This window comes from Phalacrocorax carbo, chromosome 4 (assembly GCF_963921805.1).
Source record: "Phalacrocorax carbo chromosome 4, bPhaCar2.1, whole genome shotgun sequence".
Classification (NCBI taxonomy): Eukaryota; Metazoa; Chordata; class Aves; order Suliformes; family Phalacrocoracidae; genus Phalacrocorax; species Phalacrocorax carbo.
Window position 1 is genome coordinate 76,742,082 of NC_087516.1, and position 15,089 is coordinate 76,757,170.

The 15,089-nt window shown below is 42.1% G+C and overlaps 1 protein-coding gene across 1 annotated transcript in view; it reads right to left on the bottom strand.

The window, feature by feature from the left end:
- Window positions 1-1,552: 1,552 nt before the first annotated feature.
- The window catches only part of AFG2A (AFG2 AAA ATPase homolog A), a 207,084-nt gene continuing 193,547 nt past the window's right edge, over window positions 1,553-15,089 (bottom strand). Inside the window, 1 exon segment of the mRNA XM_064450498.1 lies at window positions 1,553-3,593. Within this exon segment, the coding sequence (XP_064306568.1) occupies window positions 3,417-3,593 (177 nt within the window). The 3' untranslated portion in view covers window positions 1,553-3,416.

Sequence of the window (15,089 nt, forward strand, 5' to 3'; positions counted from 1 at the left end):
GGATTAAGAATTGTGTATCGTACTCGCAGTGCAAATCTGTTTTATGCATTAGGGAGAACACAGGACTGAACTTTTTTTTCAAGTGAAGTGAAGACATTTTTGCATTTTGATCATAAATATTCTCCTGGCCATTTTTGGCAAACCTGTCAAAAGACATTTTATGCCATTTTGCAAGACGTTGTTATTGGAGGAAAAATTTAGACTTTGTATTTAAACAAAATGTGCCTGAAACATTGAAAAGCTGATTTAATGTTAACAATTCTGCAACTCAAGCAGTATTCGGGCCAAAAACTGGCTCCAAAAGATAATGGTAGGCAGGAAAAAGACTGTATTTTTAAAGAACGTAAAGAAGTAAGTCCAGGAACCACTTCAGCAGTTAAAGAGAGGATGGGAGAGAGATGTTCTTCTCAGAGGTGTTCTTTTCTGTTCAGCAAGCCTCTATCGTTTTATTAAAATTAAATCTCATGGAAACATCCAAACAATAAGAAGTGTGATTAACCCAGCAGAAGAAAGAAAGCCCCTATCTTTCATTTACTCCGAGGAGTGGAGGTGTTCAGGCTTACATGGCCTCACACTGCAAGCAATTTGATTCTGTGCCAAGGCACAATGTGTTCAGTAAAACACGCTGTGAAAAGTTCAGCTCTGAGTTAAAAAACGCTCATTTAAGTGACAGGCTAAGAGAAGATGCTTTTGAAGTGCTCTGTCCTACAGTGCCCTCATCAGTAAGTTCCAACGAGAGGCTGAGGGTGCAAAAGCTCTCACCAGACCGGATTATGAGAGGGCTACGTTGCGGATGTGCTTTGACCAAAATTGAAGAGTTGGTTGTTTTCCAGAATTCTGATAAGAAGGTTTCAAGTTGCTAGGCCATGATAACAGCAATCTGTCATTAGGAACCAGACGGGGAATCATCATACCTTTCTTTCAATCTCAATTTATCTGGGGCTTGGGATGGAGTAAGATTTTGAGTGGCAACACACTAGCCAAGTTTTCCAGAGTATTTGGGAGCAACATAAACCTTCTAGGGACTTCACAAATTTGCCAGCTCTTAATTTTTTTTTAAGAGTATCTTACTTTTTAAAAAAATCAAGTTCCACAAACCCAATGATAAAAAGGGGAGCTTCCCACATTTGAAGTCACTTCAGGCATGTAGGTATGTATCGAGAGATTCGGTACCGTGCGGAGGAGAGGATAGTTGTTTGCAGGGATGGGTTTTTTCCCAAGGCACAAACAGCAGTCGTGGGCCAGCATTCTCTCCTAATGTCCTAAAATTCAATGTGCAAAATTCCTTCTGGTGGGAACAGGAGCCCACATACGGAAAGGGCAGCCAGCTCCTACCTGCCTCTCTCATGTTTCTCAGTTCAGATTCACGCCTAGGTGCAAGTTCCCAAGGGATCTGAGCACTTCCCAAGGAATGGCGATCTACTTTTGCAACGCATCTGGAGCACCACGTAGCGTTATTTTCAGGATACAAAATTACAAACAGAATTTGTTATTGGCAGTAAAAACTACGGTCTCTCTTTCCTCCCTTCAGGAACACATGCTGGAGGAAATGCCAGGGGATAACGGTACGGCATTTGATTTTTTGAAACATCAAAAATATAACGGTTACGATAAATGGTTCGCATCCTGAGCTTCAAGGTGGAGTATATAGAGTTTAGAAAAGGAGGATTAAGTAGTTTCAAATGCACTCCTGATCCCCAAGGCAACTCTTCCAGTTTATAATTTTCTTAATTCCCTCTGTCCATTGTGCTATTAAAGAGACAAACAATGAAAAAAAGAAAAAAACTGCACATACATCAGATGAACAAAGTAAATGACCTGCTTTTCCTCATCCTCTGAGCCTTTTCGGTGAGGGTGCAATTAAATGTTAATTATAGCAACAGGAGGTTAGAATGAAAGTAATAGAAAAGCTGTGATTTAAAAATAATAGATTTCTGTTTAAAAGCTACAAATTGTGTACAGACTGAAACTAAGTCAAAAGAGAAAAACCATAACCAAGGCCAAGAGATTACTTTTTAAATTTCATATTGATAATATAAACAAATATGGTAGAGATATCTCTTAAACAGATATAACCAAATTTCTCATAAAAAGTTATAAATTTCTAAATACAAATACATATAAAATGACTGCAAGAAAGAAAAGCTTTCAGATACACAAATAAACAAACCTCCAAAATAACCTCACATGTGATAAAGCCTGAAACAATGTTTCTTGTTTACCCTAACAAGTAAAAGCAGGATTTGGCTAAAAGTTTTAACCTCTAAATTTTTCTACTTACCTCTAAAACACTAGGAAAACACAGAATTACCTAGTGAAATTCAGAATTCTATCACCTTTTTAAAAATTTTTTGTTAGAAATTGTATTGCTTTTCCTTTACCTTTCCCTCTACCTTTTATGTCTGGAATAGAAAAGCTCAGTCTTTCTGTTGTGGGGAAAAATGCTGTAAATGAGTTTGCTTGACTGGATTTCATACTGAGTGCAAGAGCAGAGATCCGTAAGGACCTGTCATCATTTCAACAGACGATATAACAAAGAAATAAATTGAAAAGATTTTATCAGTCCCAGAACTATTTTGTGGTCATTTATAACAGTATTTGCAAGGAGGTTTTCTTATTCATTAATTAGGATTCATTAGGACCTTAAGTGGCCGGCTTTAAATTACCAATGAACGTTCCTGTTTTGATGGAAACAAACAAACAAACAACAAAAAAACCCCTCACTGATGCCTAGCAGTGGTTTCAGGTTAGCCAAGAGTTGGATGCAGTCCACGTTTCCGAAATGCACAGGCAGCTATGGGATGTACAATTTTTAAGGTGCCTACTTCCCCGTATGTGTAGAAAGGAGCTGTTTAAGACCAAAGATAAATGTTTCGCTGTAATCAGTCAGGACACCTTAGCTTTATCTCGGGAAGCTCTATGTTCGGCAAGCCTGTTTGGCAGCTTTTCTGGAGATCATAAATCAAAAGATTCAGAATAATTTTCAGCATTCTTGTAGTGAGGCCACTCCCCAAGGTCTACGCCTCACTGGGATGGTCCCTGGGATTAAACCATGGTTGAGGCAGGAACAAATAAACACAATAATGGCACTTATTGCTACTCTCTTTAGGGCCAAGAATCCACCAAAAATTCAAAATTTGATAATTAGGATTTGCTACACGGATGTGCACTCAGATAACCTGACTTAAACCAGCAATCTTACTGCCTCTAAAATGCAGATTATACCACTGAAATTCAAAACAGAAAATTTTGGACGATAGTTGTTACCCACATGGGCATTTATTAGGACGATTCTGCACTTCAGTTAACTTCGGATGCTCCACTCACTCACAATGCAAAATTCTTTAGCTTTTGACGGCTTTACAAGGGAAATTTGCCATTCACACCGTGAATAAGGGTATGTATTAATTTGCCTCTCAAAGCGCGTGCAGTCCACTTTGCTGCTGATAATCTGCATAAAACTGGATTAACGAATCGGGAATCCTTGGGGTCACGACAGTCAGCGCGTACCGAAAGTGCCGTTGCATGATAGATTTGGCATCTATGTCTTCCTGAAGAGCCAGAAGGGCTGCTTCTCTACAGACTGCTGTTATCTGCAGAGAAACAATAAAAAAAAAACCACATAGCATTATTATTACAACATGTATTACTTGAAAGGAAGAAAGCAAACACAAGAACACATACTCCAAACGCCAGATACTCACAAGGACAGAGTTTCTCCAACCCTGTTTTTCTTTTTTTTTTTTTAATAAATGAGATTGTGGGCGATTAGGACATCCAAGAAACAGGATATAGCTCAAAATTCAAACCACAGTAACATTACACGTCATACTACAGTACGTTGCAAATTAACTTGATAATCATATTACCTTGTGCTAAACCCTGCGCAACACCTGATAAACTAAAACCCCAACAAGCAGCAATACATTTTTCTGTACCCAAAGCGCAAGAGCAGATATTCCCAGGCTCTGCGGGCACTTTTCTTTCTCAGCTTTACGCTGGGAAAGAAGTAAAAACAATTAATTCAGAAAGGAAGGCTAGGAGGAGAGGGGTGTGTGGAAGGGGAGGAGGGTTAAGGTCTCATACCCTGCAATGTGTTTTTAAGCTCTCTGGACTTCAGACAGCGGAAACAGACTGATGCCAGTGTCACTCTAAAGACACATTACTGTGGTGAAAAGAGCTTGTGGAATGAAAAGAGATATTGTGATTTCCAGTGCAACAGGGAAAACAGTGATTGATATTGACTGCTCCCTTATATCTGTAAATGAAAGAGCCAGCTGAAACACATTTGTCCAGCTATTCAGCATATTTTCTCTGTTTGTTCACTTACTGAAAAGAGTTCCCCCGCTTATGCTGTGCTAATGGTTGCCAAAGCCATTTAGTAGCTTTTTAGAGGATTTAGCAGCATGTTTAGGAAGCTTTCACAAGAAAACATGCATGGATTTAGATGGCTTTGTCAAGTTACAACAATATTACTATTAGTTCTGTGCTGCTCTAATGAGCAGTGAAGCTAAACACTGCTGTTATGCATTTTAATGCTTTTCAGGACTTCAGACAGTTAAACGTGGAAGCACAGCTGAGATTTAGTGCACCAACTTCTTGCGGACATAAGTGATACCTCATCTAGAAAGTAACATAGGGATCTTGGTCTTTCCATTCAGGTTTTTCTCTAAGTAGACAGTGTCACTACTTCCCTGTCTCTAACACAAATATAAAGCTACTTAAAGAAAAAGATAAAAACCACAAATGAGATCAGACTCCACCCCCCATCCCTGCCTAACACCAAACCCAGAAATCTTTCAAAAGGGAGAAAGGTGACTGTTGATGGAGAAACAGGTCCCAGGCATCCCGGCCTCTAAACCTGTGTTCGTCTTTGACGGAGGGCTCCATTTCCCCATGATATTTAGTGCCCCTGCACTAAGGGCAGGTTTTCCAGAAAATGAAGCAGAAGAGACCTTCTGGGGGTCTTCACAGGCATTATTAAAAAAAACCAAACCGCAGTCAGCAGGTTTTGACCGTCCTGTTCTGCTCACAGAGAGCATCGCTGATCTACAGCATCAAAATTAGAGACCAGGGTATCACCACCGGACAAGACGTTCACTTCTTAGGAGCTGGTATGTTTTACTGAAGGCAAGACTGTCAAGTTGGCAGATCCAGAAAAGAAGGAACACCACTGCCATTCTTATTTCTTCCTGTTTCATTTGTATGCTGATACACTGAGGAGGAATTTGCCCATTAACTGATACTTCTGATGATGCTTTTACATTTTCTCTACGCTCTGCCAAGAGTATCGGTAACAGTGACAATAATTAACCTCCAAAGGATTTTTTTTTTAATTCTTAAAGACTGAACCGTAAGTTCTGTGATAACCAAAAAGTAACAGACATGAGGAAGCACCAGAAAAACGACCTTTTTAGTTCCTTTCCCAGGAGTATTTCAGCTGCTTTTAAGGGAAGAATAAAAAAATTTTAAGGCATGAATTATCATTCTCTCTTTTCCTGGCTGCACTCAGAATTTTTGTGGACTAAATCTTTTATATATTATTGAGTAATGAACAGCAGGCATTATGGCACAGTGTTTAAAATTTGGGCCCTCGCGTCTGGTCGCAGAAGTCACATGGCGTTGTTTCCATTCCTTGGCTAACCCAGAGTGTCAGGTTTCTGAGGTAAGAGATTCGACAAAGCAAGTTTGATTATTTTTCTTCATTCAAGTATGCAAACTTTGAAAAAAAAAAAAAAAAAAAAAGCCCTCACACGCATTCTCACTAGCTACTAAAGCTAAATCTTTCATGGAAAGCAAACACAAGCAGTAATATAGCCGCAGTGAAATGAGAATGAATTCATCTGGTGAAATCTGCTGCGTCTGGTTTTTCATAGATATTTCTCGTCACAGTCACGTTAGGACATTTCTTACTAGACCAGGCAACTGAAGGGTTTTTTTACATGTCATTTCTGCCTAGATTAAAAAACAAAATAGACTGGGTCAAGCGAGGCAAAGAGGGAAGGTAGCAGAAGGGGCTAATTGACAAGAAAGGAAGAAATGCACAGCAAGGTACGGATCCTTCCCAGGCTTAGCGGCATTCCGAAACCAGAGGCTGCAACTAGATCGTCAGTTTTAAAGCCTTGCCACAGACCTATCCCCAGTGAATTTGTCCAATTACTTTCTTAAAGCCCTTCTCCCTTTGGCCTCTACAACATGGTCCTATAATGAGTGTCACAGTTCAATCATGCATTGTATGAGAACGCACTTTTGTTTTCTTAAACCAGGTAATTTCAACAAGAGCCTCCCAGTTCCTCTGTTGTGAGGATGGTGATTCATCTGTTATTCCCCATTCACCTTCTCCATATCATTGATGATTTTACAGAGTTTTTATCTCATCCCCTCTCAGACAAGTCTTTGCAAGCTGAAAAGTCCTCAGAGATTCAGTCCCTGCTCCTGCAGAACTTGTCCATCCTTCAGCCATGCCGTCTGCGCTGGTCCTGCTCTATCCTCTTGCTGCTGAGCGGCTGAAGCTGTGCAGGGCACGTCGGAAGCCGCACCACGGCACAGCGGTGTTTCTGGGTTGCTTGCAGTTCTTTTCCTACTACCGTATTTGCCATCACATTAGTGCTGAGATGATTTCTTCCGAAAAATTATCCACACTGCCTCCGGTACCTTTTCCTGAGTGACATCATCTGATTTGGTCGTGTATTTGTGAATTTGAAGCCTGGGTGATTTTCTTTTCTCTCCATTGCATTTATCAGTACAAACAGCCTCTGCCTGCCTGCATGCTGTGAACAAATGTTACCTATCTGCCAGTTTTAAGACAATTATTAATTATTTTCAAATACAAATCCAAGGCCTCACCATTTTTACCTTTTCAGTGTGTGTGTATATATATATAAACCACCCCACCAAAAAAAAAAACCTGCAGTCTTTTGGATCTCTGTGTGTTGTGAGGAATAGGAATAATGTCCTAGTCCTGTCCCAAAGGCAAAACTGCAGCTCGATGTATTGAAGGACGAAATAGATATTCTTGACCGCATCTGAACGTAGAGTGGTTTTCAGCACTGACTGTTAAAGCAGTAATGAAGACATCAAGCGACTGTCAGAAACAACAGTGATTAAACAGCAACAGACCAGGCAGCAGGTAATTAAGCAATAACTACTGAGGTGTGGGGTGTTACTCCAGAGATGAATAACCAGTCAGGTGTGGCTGGATACTACTGAATCTATGAGTACCAGAATATACCCTAGTTTGATTACTAATATCATTATAAATCAAAGTTTAACAAACACGATCCTCATTTTCAATGGAATGAGAGTAAAATACTGGCATACGCATCAGTCTGCTGTCTGCAGTCCTCACTTATCATGGGAATAATTTTGAATTCATGTATTAAAAACAGATTTTAATTTTTTTAAAGGGCTGATCTATCATCTGAATGAGTGCTTTAAGATCAGAAAACAAACAACTAATTTCGAATGCTGCCTCAAAGTCATAAAGGCGACTGTATGAAGTTATCCTGGGAGGAAAGGAGAACTAAATTTGCTATCTGAACCACGCACACACGCACGGTGATCAGTAATAGGCAAAGCCGCACACAAGCTCGCAGCTATGGTGCAAACAATGACGAGTCTCAAACAGAAACGGATTTACACCTAGTCATTCCCTCCCTCCCCATTTCACTCCCAGCAACAATAAAATGCCCAGTGCCAGTTGCTGTTCCCTGAATAAACAGCATTCAGCATAACCCATCTTTCTCCCGAAACCAATGGTTACACTGGCTGATTCAGCTTGGCCGATTCTCCCCCATTCTGGCATTAAGCACCAACTCTTTCCAGCAGACTGAAAGTCCTTTTCAGCTTCTTTGTATTTAAAGTGCTCTAAATAGCTTTAAAGAATCTTTTTTTTTTTTTTTAAAAAAAAAAAAGAGGAAAAAAAGAAATGAGCTTCTGTATTAAAGCCTTAGGTATTTTCAAGAAAGTGGTTTTGTTAGTGCAGAGTCTGTTGGGAACACCTGTGAATGTCGGGTTTAATTGGGCTGCAGCTGGTGTCGATTGTGTGCGCAGTAACTGGCAGCCACAGGCTGGCTGTACATTGTGTTTCATTTTCCTTTTTCCTTCCTTTTTAACTTGCTCCTCCACCCCGCCAGTTAAAGTTGTAAGGGATTGTGTGTAAGAGGGATTAGGAGCCTGGAAACAGAATAGTACCCTGCGGTTTGTGAATAGCGCAAATTGTGGCGCTTCCTGGATGAAAACTACCTGCGAGACTGTGCGCCCGTGCGGTGCACGCCTGCTAGGCAGCGTCAAAGGAAGGCTGTGTATAGGTTCGGGGAGTTTGCTTTCCCGCTCTGTTAAGGAGAGATAAAAGGTTCATACATGGCGTTTTAAAAAGGCATGAATAACTCCTGGGTCAGGACATCTGTTTCTCACTCGGGCAAATTCCTACCCGTGTCAGGCACCTCCTCTTACCCCTCCGTCAGAAGCTTCTCTATGGAGAGCAACAGCCTCATCCCCACGAAACGGGGGAAGTTGGAAAGCTCTCGGGACCCAGGGCTGTCACCTGACTGAGGACAGAGGTGGGCATGGACACCCATCCAAAGCGGGAAGACATAACAAACCAAGAGAAGATGCCCCGTAGGCAGAGAGGCTAAAAGGGAGTAGCAGGGAAAGGTTACCGACTGCATTCTAAAATCGACATAAATATCTCAACGCAACTCCAGCAGCGCACAACTTTCCACACGGGATTTGTACAAGGCTCAGGGCACTGCTGGGCAGAGATGGCGAACACCTCAGAGAGGTAAATACCTCTAGGTTTTTGCCACCCGCAGCAGGTCGCTCCCGCTCAAAGTGTGGGACGCCGCAGCCCCTCTTTCCCCCTTCTCCTTTGTGCAGGCACCACCCGCTGCCGGCTGCAGGCTCCCACCCGTCTCTTGTGCTGGCTCCGGCGCTAAGCTGGCCCTTTCATTAACTGATTCAATGCACCAGACCATCAGAAAACTAATCCAGAAAAAGAAAAAAAAAAAAGCGTTAGCTAGCTGTGGGGGTACTGAGATGGGCTGCCAGAGGGATTCGACAAGCACCAGTTGGCATGGGAGGGGTGGAGAGCACGGCAAGCGCCTCTTCCTCCGGTAGCAAAGAGCTGCCGGATCGCCTCATGAAATTTTGTGCTCGCTTACCCCGTTTTAGCATCCCCGCACCGCTTCTGATGCATATTGCGGTCTGTCTGAACCAGCTCAGGAACCGCAGCATGAGGCTGGGCTAGCGAGACGTGCCCTAGATAACGCTTTTGGACAACACACTACTAAAGATAAAAATCCTACCTTACGGTCTCACAAATACAATTTTGATCTAATCTTTGAAAGACAAAGAATTGTCCCTCTACGTGTATCTCTGTTCTGCTCAGTTCTATGATCTGTAGATTTAAGTGGGATGGATTATACGTTTGGGCACTTTGTAAATGGAAAATAATCTATTCTAACACAAAAATTATAAATATACATTAGCATAATGCTTTTCATACAGTATCCATTCATTCCTCAGTTTCGGGTACCTACCACTGGAGTTTTGGAGTGAATTTACTTAATATACGATTGTCGCTCTATAAAACTTTCCTAACTAACGTGCACAAGGCACTCACAGGCCACACAAGTGCCTCAGTGAGACAGAGGCTTCTTTGATCTCTAAGCAACTACGTTTTAAAATGGTACTAGTTTTCCTCAAGTTAAAAGTGCATCTATATGGTTCTGTATTCATGAACACTGCCTTGGAACATGATGAGCTCCTATTCTTATCACAGCCATCCTCTACAATGATATCCTATAATTATTATTTTTTTTAAAAAGATAGACTTCTTCCTTTTTCATTACAGAGACATTCAATATGAGTGGGCATTGGATACTTGACAGGATAGTCAACAGGTCTGTAGTGATGAAGCAGCACCTTTGCAACTTTTAAATAAAAAGAACAGGTAATATGTGTCTCTGATCCGACAGGCTGAGCAAACAACCTCTGCTATTCCTGAGTCCTTCTACGAGAAGTTGCTTCGGAAATGTAATTGTACAAAACCAGCTCCTTTAATGATGTCTCTAAGTGACTTTAGTTCAGACCAGACGGGCCCAAATCTTCACTATTTAATCTACCGTTTGCTTATTTGTGTCGTTTGGCAGATCGATGTGCATGTGAATGTGCGTGTGGGTGTCCACAGCTTCCCCGAGGTGCTGCACAGGGACATGAAGTGGTCATGCCACCTGAATACATCTGGACTGACCAGGACAATGGTTCCCACTCAGCTCTTTCCATGGTGGCCACAGCTGCCTCGGGGGGGCCGCAGCAGAGACCAAGTCCTCCTTCTGCCCCCTCCTCCCGGTCTCAGCCAGGAGGGCCAGGCTTCGGATTCACCTCATTGACGTGCTGCGGTCACCCGGTGCCAGAGAGGCTGGCATGTTGGCCAGGGGCTGAGCCAGACAAGTGGCCACTTGCTCTTGTGGGACAACAGCATCACGGCAACAATTAACGAGACAGCAGCGATCACAAAATGCTGCATTTAATTGCTCTTACAGTACCAAAACCTGAGCACGGGTTGTGCCCGGGCAGCAGGAGGTATCACATGTATCAGTAGCTCTTATTATATTATTCTATAAAGCTTAAACACGCCCAAAGAAGAGGAGGGAAAGATGAGGTATGTAGCCAAAATTAAGCATATGTATCATAACTATAGCACATGATGACAGCTCAAGAGAATAAACCAGAGCCTTCAGTGGTACATGCTAAGTGTCATCACACATACCTCTGCTCATCCCGACATGTTCTAACAGAGCGAAGCCTTGACTCCATCTGCAAGCTTTCTTTTTTTCTTCTTTCCATTCTCTTAAAAAATATTACTAGATGTGGTATCCTTCCAAGCAATATATAAAACATGTAAATTCCGATTTAACTTTTGTAACTACAAGCCCAAAATGCAGCTATTTTCCAAAACGCACTCTGTCGATATGGCTCCCATCACTTTGGCAGAGACATGGCATAGCTACACCTTTCACAAAGGAATTCCGTAACAAAACGAGTTTTTACATGCTGGGACTAAATATTTTTAAACAGCACTCTCTGCCAACTTCAAGTTTCAGCTATATTTGTGCAACTAAAAAAAAAAAAAAAAGAAAAAAAATCACACACATGTTTCTATACAAGATTAAGCTGCATTTCTGGTTAACCTCAGAATTATTTCATTTTTATATAAACATTTAATGAGAAATTTTAACTTCTTCCCTTCAATGAGGAAAAGGAAGCCAAGCCACTAGAAAAACAGAGTCTTTCTATATGTACGTGTGTGTGTGTGTGCACACACGCACTCGTTTTAATTAAAAGTAATTAACAGAATACTGTGTTCTCGCTCACAGTACGCTGTTACTACAGAGGACCTGTACACAGAGCCAATGCTGTTTTGCTGAATGCCGCCAGCAAGACAGATTGGATTATGCAACTAAAAATTTAAAACTAGAAGACTCGGAGGACATCATTAGCTGTAGCTGTCATTAGTTTCTCTCTAGAAAAGCAAAACAAAAGGAGAAACTACCAAACTGATTTGGCAGCTTGTACCTTATGAAACCTCTCATAGTGTAGGTAGTAGCTGTTGCATTTGCTCGCTTTCTTTTCACATTTTGAGGCAGGCAGATATGAGGCTGGGCAATACATTCAGCATACCCTGTATTTCTTGCACTGAAAAATAATTCATGCCTTTGCTCCTCAAACCAGTAATTCCTTTCTCAGGTTTAACCTGGGAGAGTAGCAGAGGCCTTAGACTCCTATCAAACAAAGCAAATAAAAGCGATTCTGCAAAAGGAATTGGGAGAAGTGCCCTCCCTTCCCTAAAAATATTTTTTTTTTTCGTCAATAGAGCGCAGCCAGTCTAGAACTGTCTTTCAACTCCTTTCAGCTCCAGCAGCATTTCTATTACATTATATCACCATTTAAAGATTGCTAGAGCCCTAAACTGTTGAATCCACCCAGCAAAAAGGAAACCAAAAAAATTTTTTTTCATGGGTTTATTTAAACTCTCCCTTTCATCCTGTCTTTGGAGCTATGGCAAATATTGCCTCTGATTTGGATCTTGCATAGCAGGTTAATAGCAACTGTATTCGTAGTTACCTACATATGAGATATCATAATACAATACAGTAAAAGCAAACAAACTCAGTTAAAAATAATGGCCAGAAAGTCTAGCGAATCTAGAGACGTAGTGTTTCTACCAATTTGGATAGAAAGCATACAAAACCTATGAGAATAAGAGACACGTATACTTTCTGGGTCTCTGTATGGCTATTTACACATGCATACACTTCCGGAGTTGAGGCAGGGAGTGAAAAAAGACATTTGTTGTGTAGGGCCTTTAGATTGCAAGATTAATAATATCCTTAATGGAAGCTCTCTTGCTTTCTCATTTACTGGGTTCTCAGTTCCTGGAAGGTGCAAGACGTCTCCTGTGGAATATCTATTTCCTCGGCAGAATGCTAGAGGAATTTCAGACTGTTTCTAAGTTTACATCTTGGAGCTTCCCACGGCACCCAGCTGCTCATGTTTCCCAAGAAGATCCGGGAGGAGGGCTACTGCAATACTGTATTCCAGAGAGGCAGAATAGGGCTGGGGCAACAGTCAGACCTAGAAAGCAATGCTGTAAGCCACAGATAGATGCCTCCATGTATGGTTATTATTCCTTAAGGAGGAAGGAAAAAAGCTGGTAAAAAACTTGAAGTAAGTTTTAATGCACGTTTTGCTTATGCAAGAAAAGAAAAGAAGTAATTACAGCCAAAAAAACAATTACAGAAGTAATTACAGCCAAAAAAAACCACCAATGAATGACATAAAGATAGGAAACAAGAAAAGTGGTGCACCAACAATTACCTTGAGTTAAGGATTTATCTAAGGGGTATATTTTAATTGACTAGAAAGTCAATAAAACAGCAGTAAGACAGACATGCAGTGTGACCTGTGCTTCCCAACAGTCAGTCCAAACCAGTGACACACGGGTCACCACCTCTTTTTGATCTGGCCCCTTGATGAGCCTGTTCACGTGCTAACCAGCAGAACCCTAATCCAGCAACACAGAAGAGAGCAGTTTTTGCCGGTTGAGCACCCTGAACTGGCTCACCCCGGATGCAGGCGGGAAGGCTCGGAAGGCAGGGCAAGGACAAGTCTGCAGCACTCGTGGGAGTTTAAATGCACACCAAAACTTAGAGACATACTGAACCTACAAAGAAATGCTTTCACTCATGCAATTTCTTTCACTCATCTGCCCATTCAAAAGGCAAGGCAAGATGCATCTAATGAAGAAAAGCATACGCCTGGCGCATATAGAGAGACATTCACTGGTGCAGGCGGCCTTGTGAGCGGCCGTTTCAGCTGGGCAAACCCCACGTTTCCCATAAGGATTTTGGTGTCCTGACTTGACACCCCTTGATCCACTGGTTTTAAGATTTTTGTGTTTAAAAAACCCAGTATTTTGAGTTATTCAGTCATAAAACAATTAATACATTTCTACTGTCATCTCCTAACCACTTGTAGTTTCAATAAAAGCTTTGAACAATACACCTCAGGTGCACCCCTGTTGTCTACTGAATATAGTCCATAGGTAAATGTGACCCACTGCTACTGGTCTAAAATTACCCAGTCCAGTGAATCACTGAGCCGTGTACCGTGAGGGGTTCACAGCACTACCCCAACGTACCAGCTCCCTCTCAAGTGGAGCAGCCTGCCAGCTGTGTGGTTGGCCTCCACCACTTTGGGCACGAGCCAAAGAACAGAATGAGGCAGCGTAAGGTAAAATGCTGAAATGTAAGACGCTGGTCAGAGCTGTCACTTACCTTCAGAAAAAGTTATGAGCGACCACATTAACAAGGCATGTACTTTTGCATTGTTCACATGCAAACTTCTCATTTGAGTGCCCTCCTGCAGCTGAGAAAACTGAATCCATGTCATTTCCGAGAGTCACTTCGGTATTCTGGATAACCGGGTCTGCTACTCCATGGATAATAGACCTAATTTAGCAAATTCCTCCATTTCTTCTCTTTCGTACTTGTAAACTCCTCCTCAGTTTGTGCCAGGTTATTGTGAAAACCTCCTTGGTCTCCTGGGTTTTCTCCCCCTCCTTCCTTGTCTAGGCAAGACAATGAAATGCAAATTTCCAGCGCAATGAAGGCTTAGAAAATGGGTCGTTTGCATTTCTCTTCACTTAATAAAGATGTTTTATGTTCAAATTTTATCCTCAACATTTTTGCAAATGTGCATAGGAGGAAGCAGAGAAGTCTCCCTTCCCTTTCCTCCAGGCTGTATGCAGCTTGCTTTTTCACATTAACAGCATTTGAACTTCTAAGAAGTTGCAGACTAGCATGATACACAAACAATTTAAGGCCAGAAATTTATGAAATTTATGCTTAATAGTGTTCAGCCATGAGGATCCCCCTAGAGCTCTGTGACATTTGCTGTTCTTGGCCACAGTGCTCTAGATTCAAGTAGTTCCCCACTTCAAGCCCTTGCCTTTGGCGCCTGCATCAAAGCTGAGTAGCTCTGGGCCCTCTGCACAGGGGCACAAATTCACAAGCTCCGGGGAGGCCCCTCAGGCCACCCACGCCCTGCAGAGAGGCACCTACCTTTTCCCAGCAGTGACAGAGGGAGGTGAGAGTGATCACACCCATTAGGTAGGTGCTTAACATTTGAGGAAGGCTGTCTGCAGACACTGTCACATAAGGTATTGCTGTTTTCAAAGTAACAGAGATAATGCCAGGTGTCTCCCCACTTTCCTGGCACCAGGAAGATTTGCCAGGATAGCATCTAACACCATGGCACAGGCTAAGATCAAGGGAGCAGGCAGTGACACCCGAAGGAGCTGCTATAGCTGCAGCACAGCAGAAGATGCCACAGGAGCAAGCTGGGAAAGGTCGACTGTAACAAAACTAAGGACCACAGTTAAAAAAAACCCTCAAAACCCATAAAGAAACATTAGTGCAACCAGCAACAGGACCTGTGCAACTGAAGTGCTCCCGAGGTGCCATGATCGAGGGATGGTTACAAATGGAAGTTACCGTAAGGTCTCCTGTAGGAGAATGCTTCTTGCT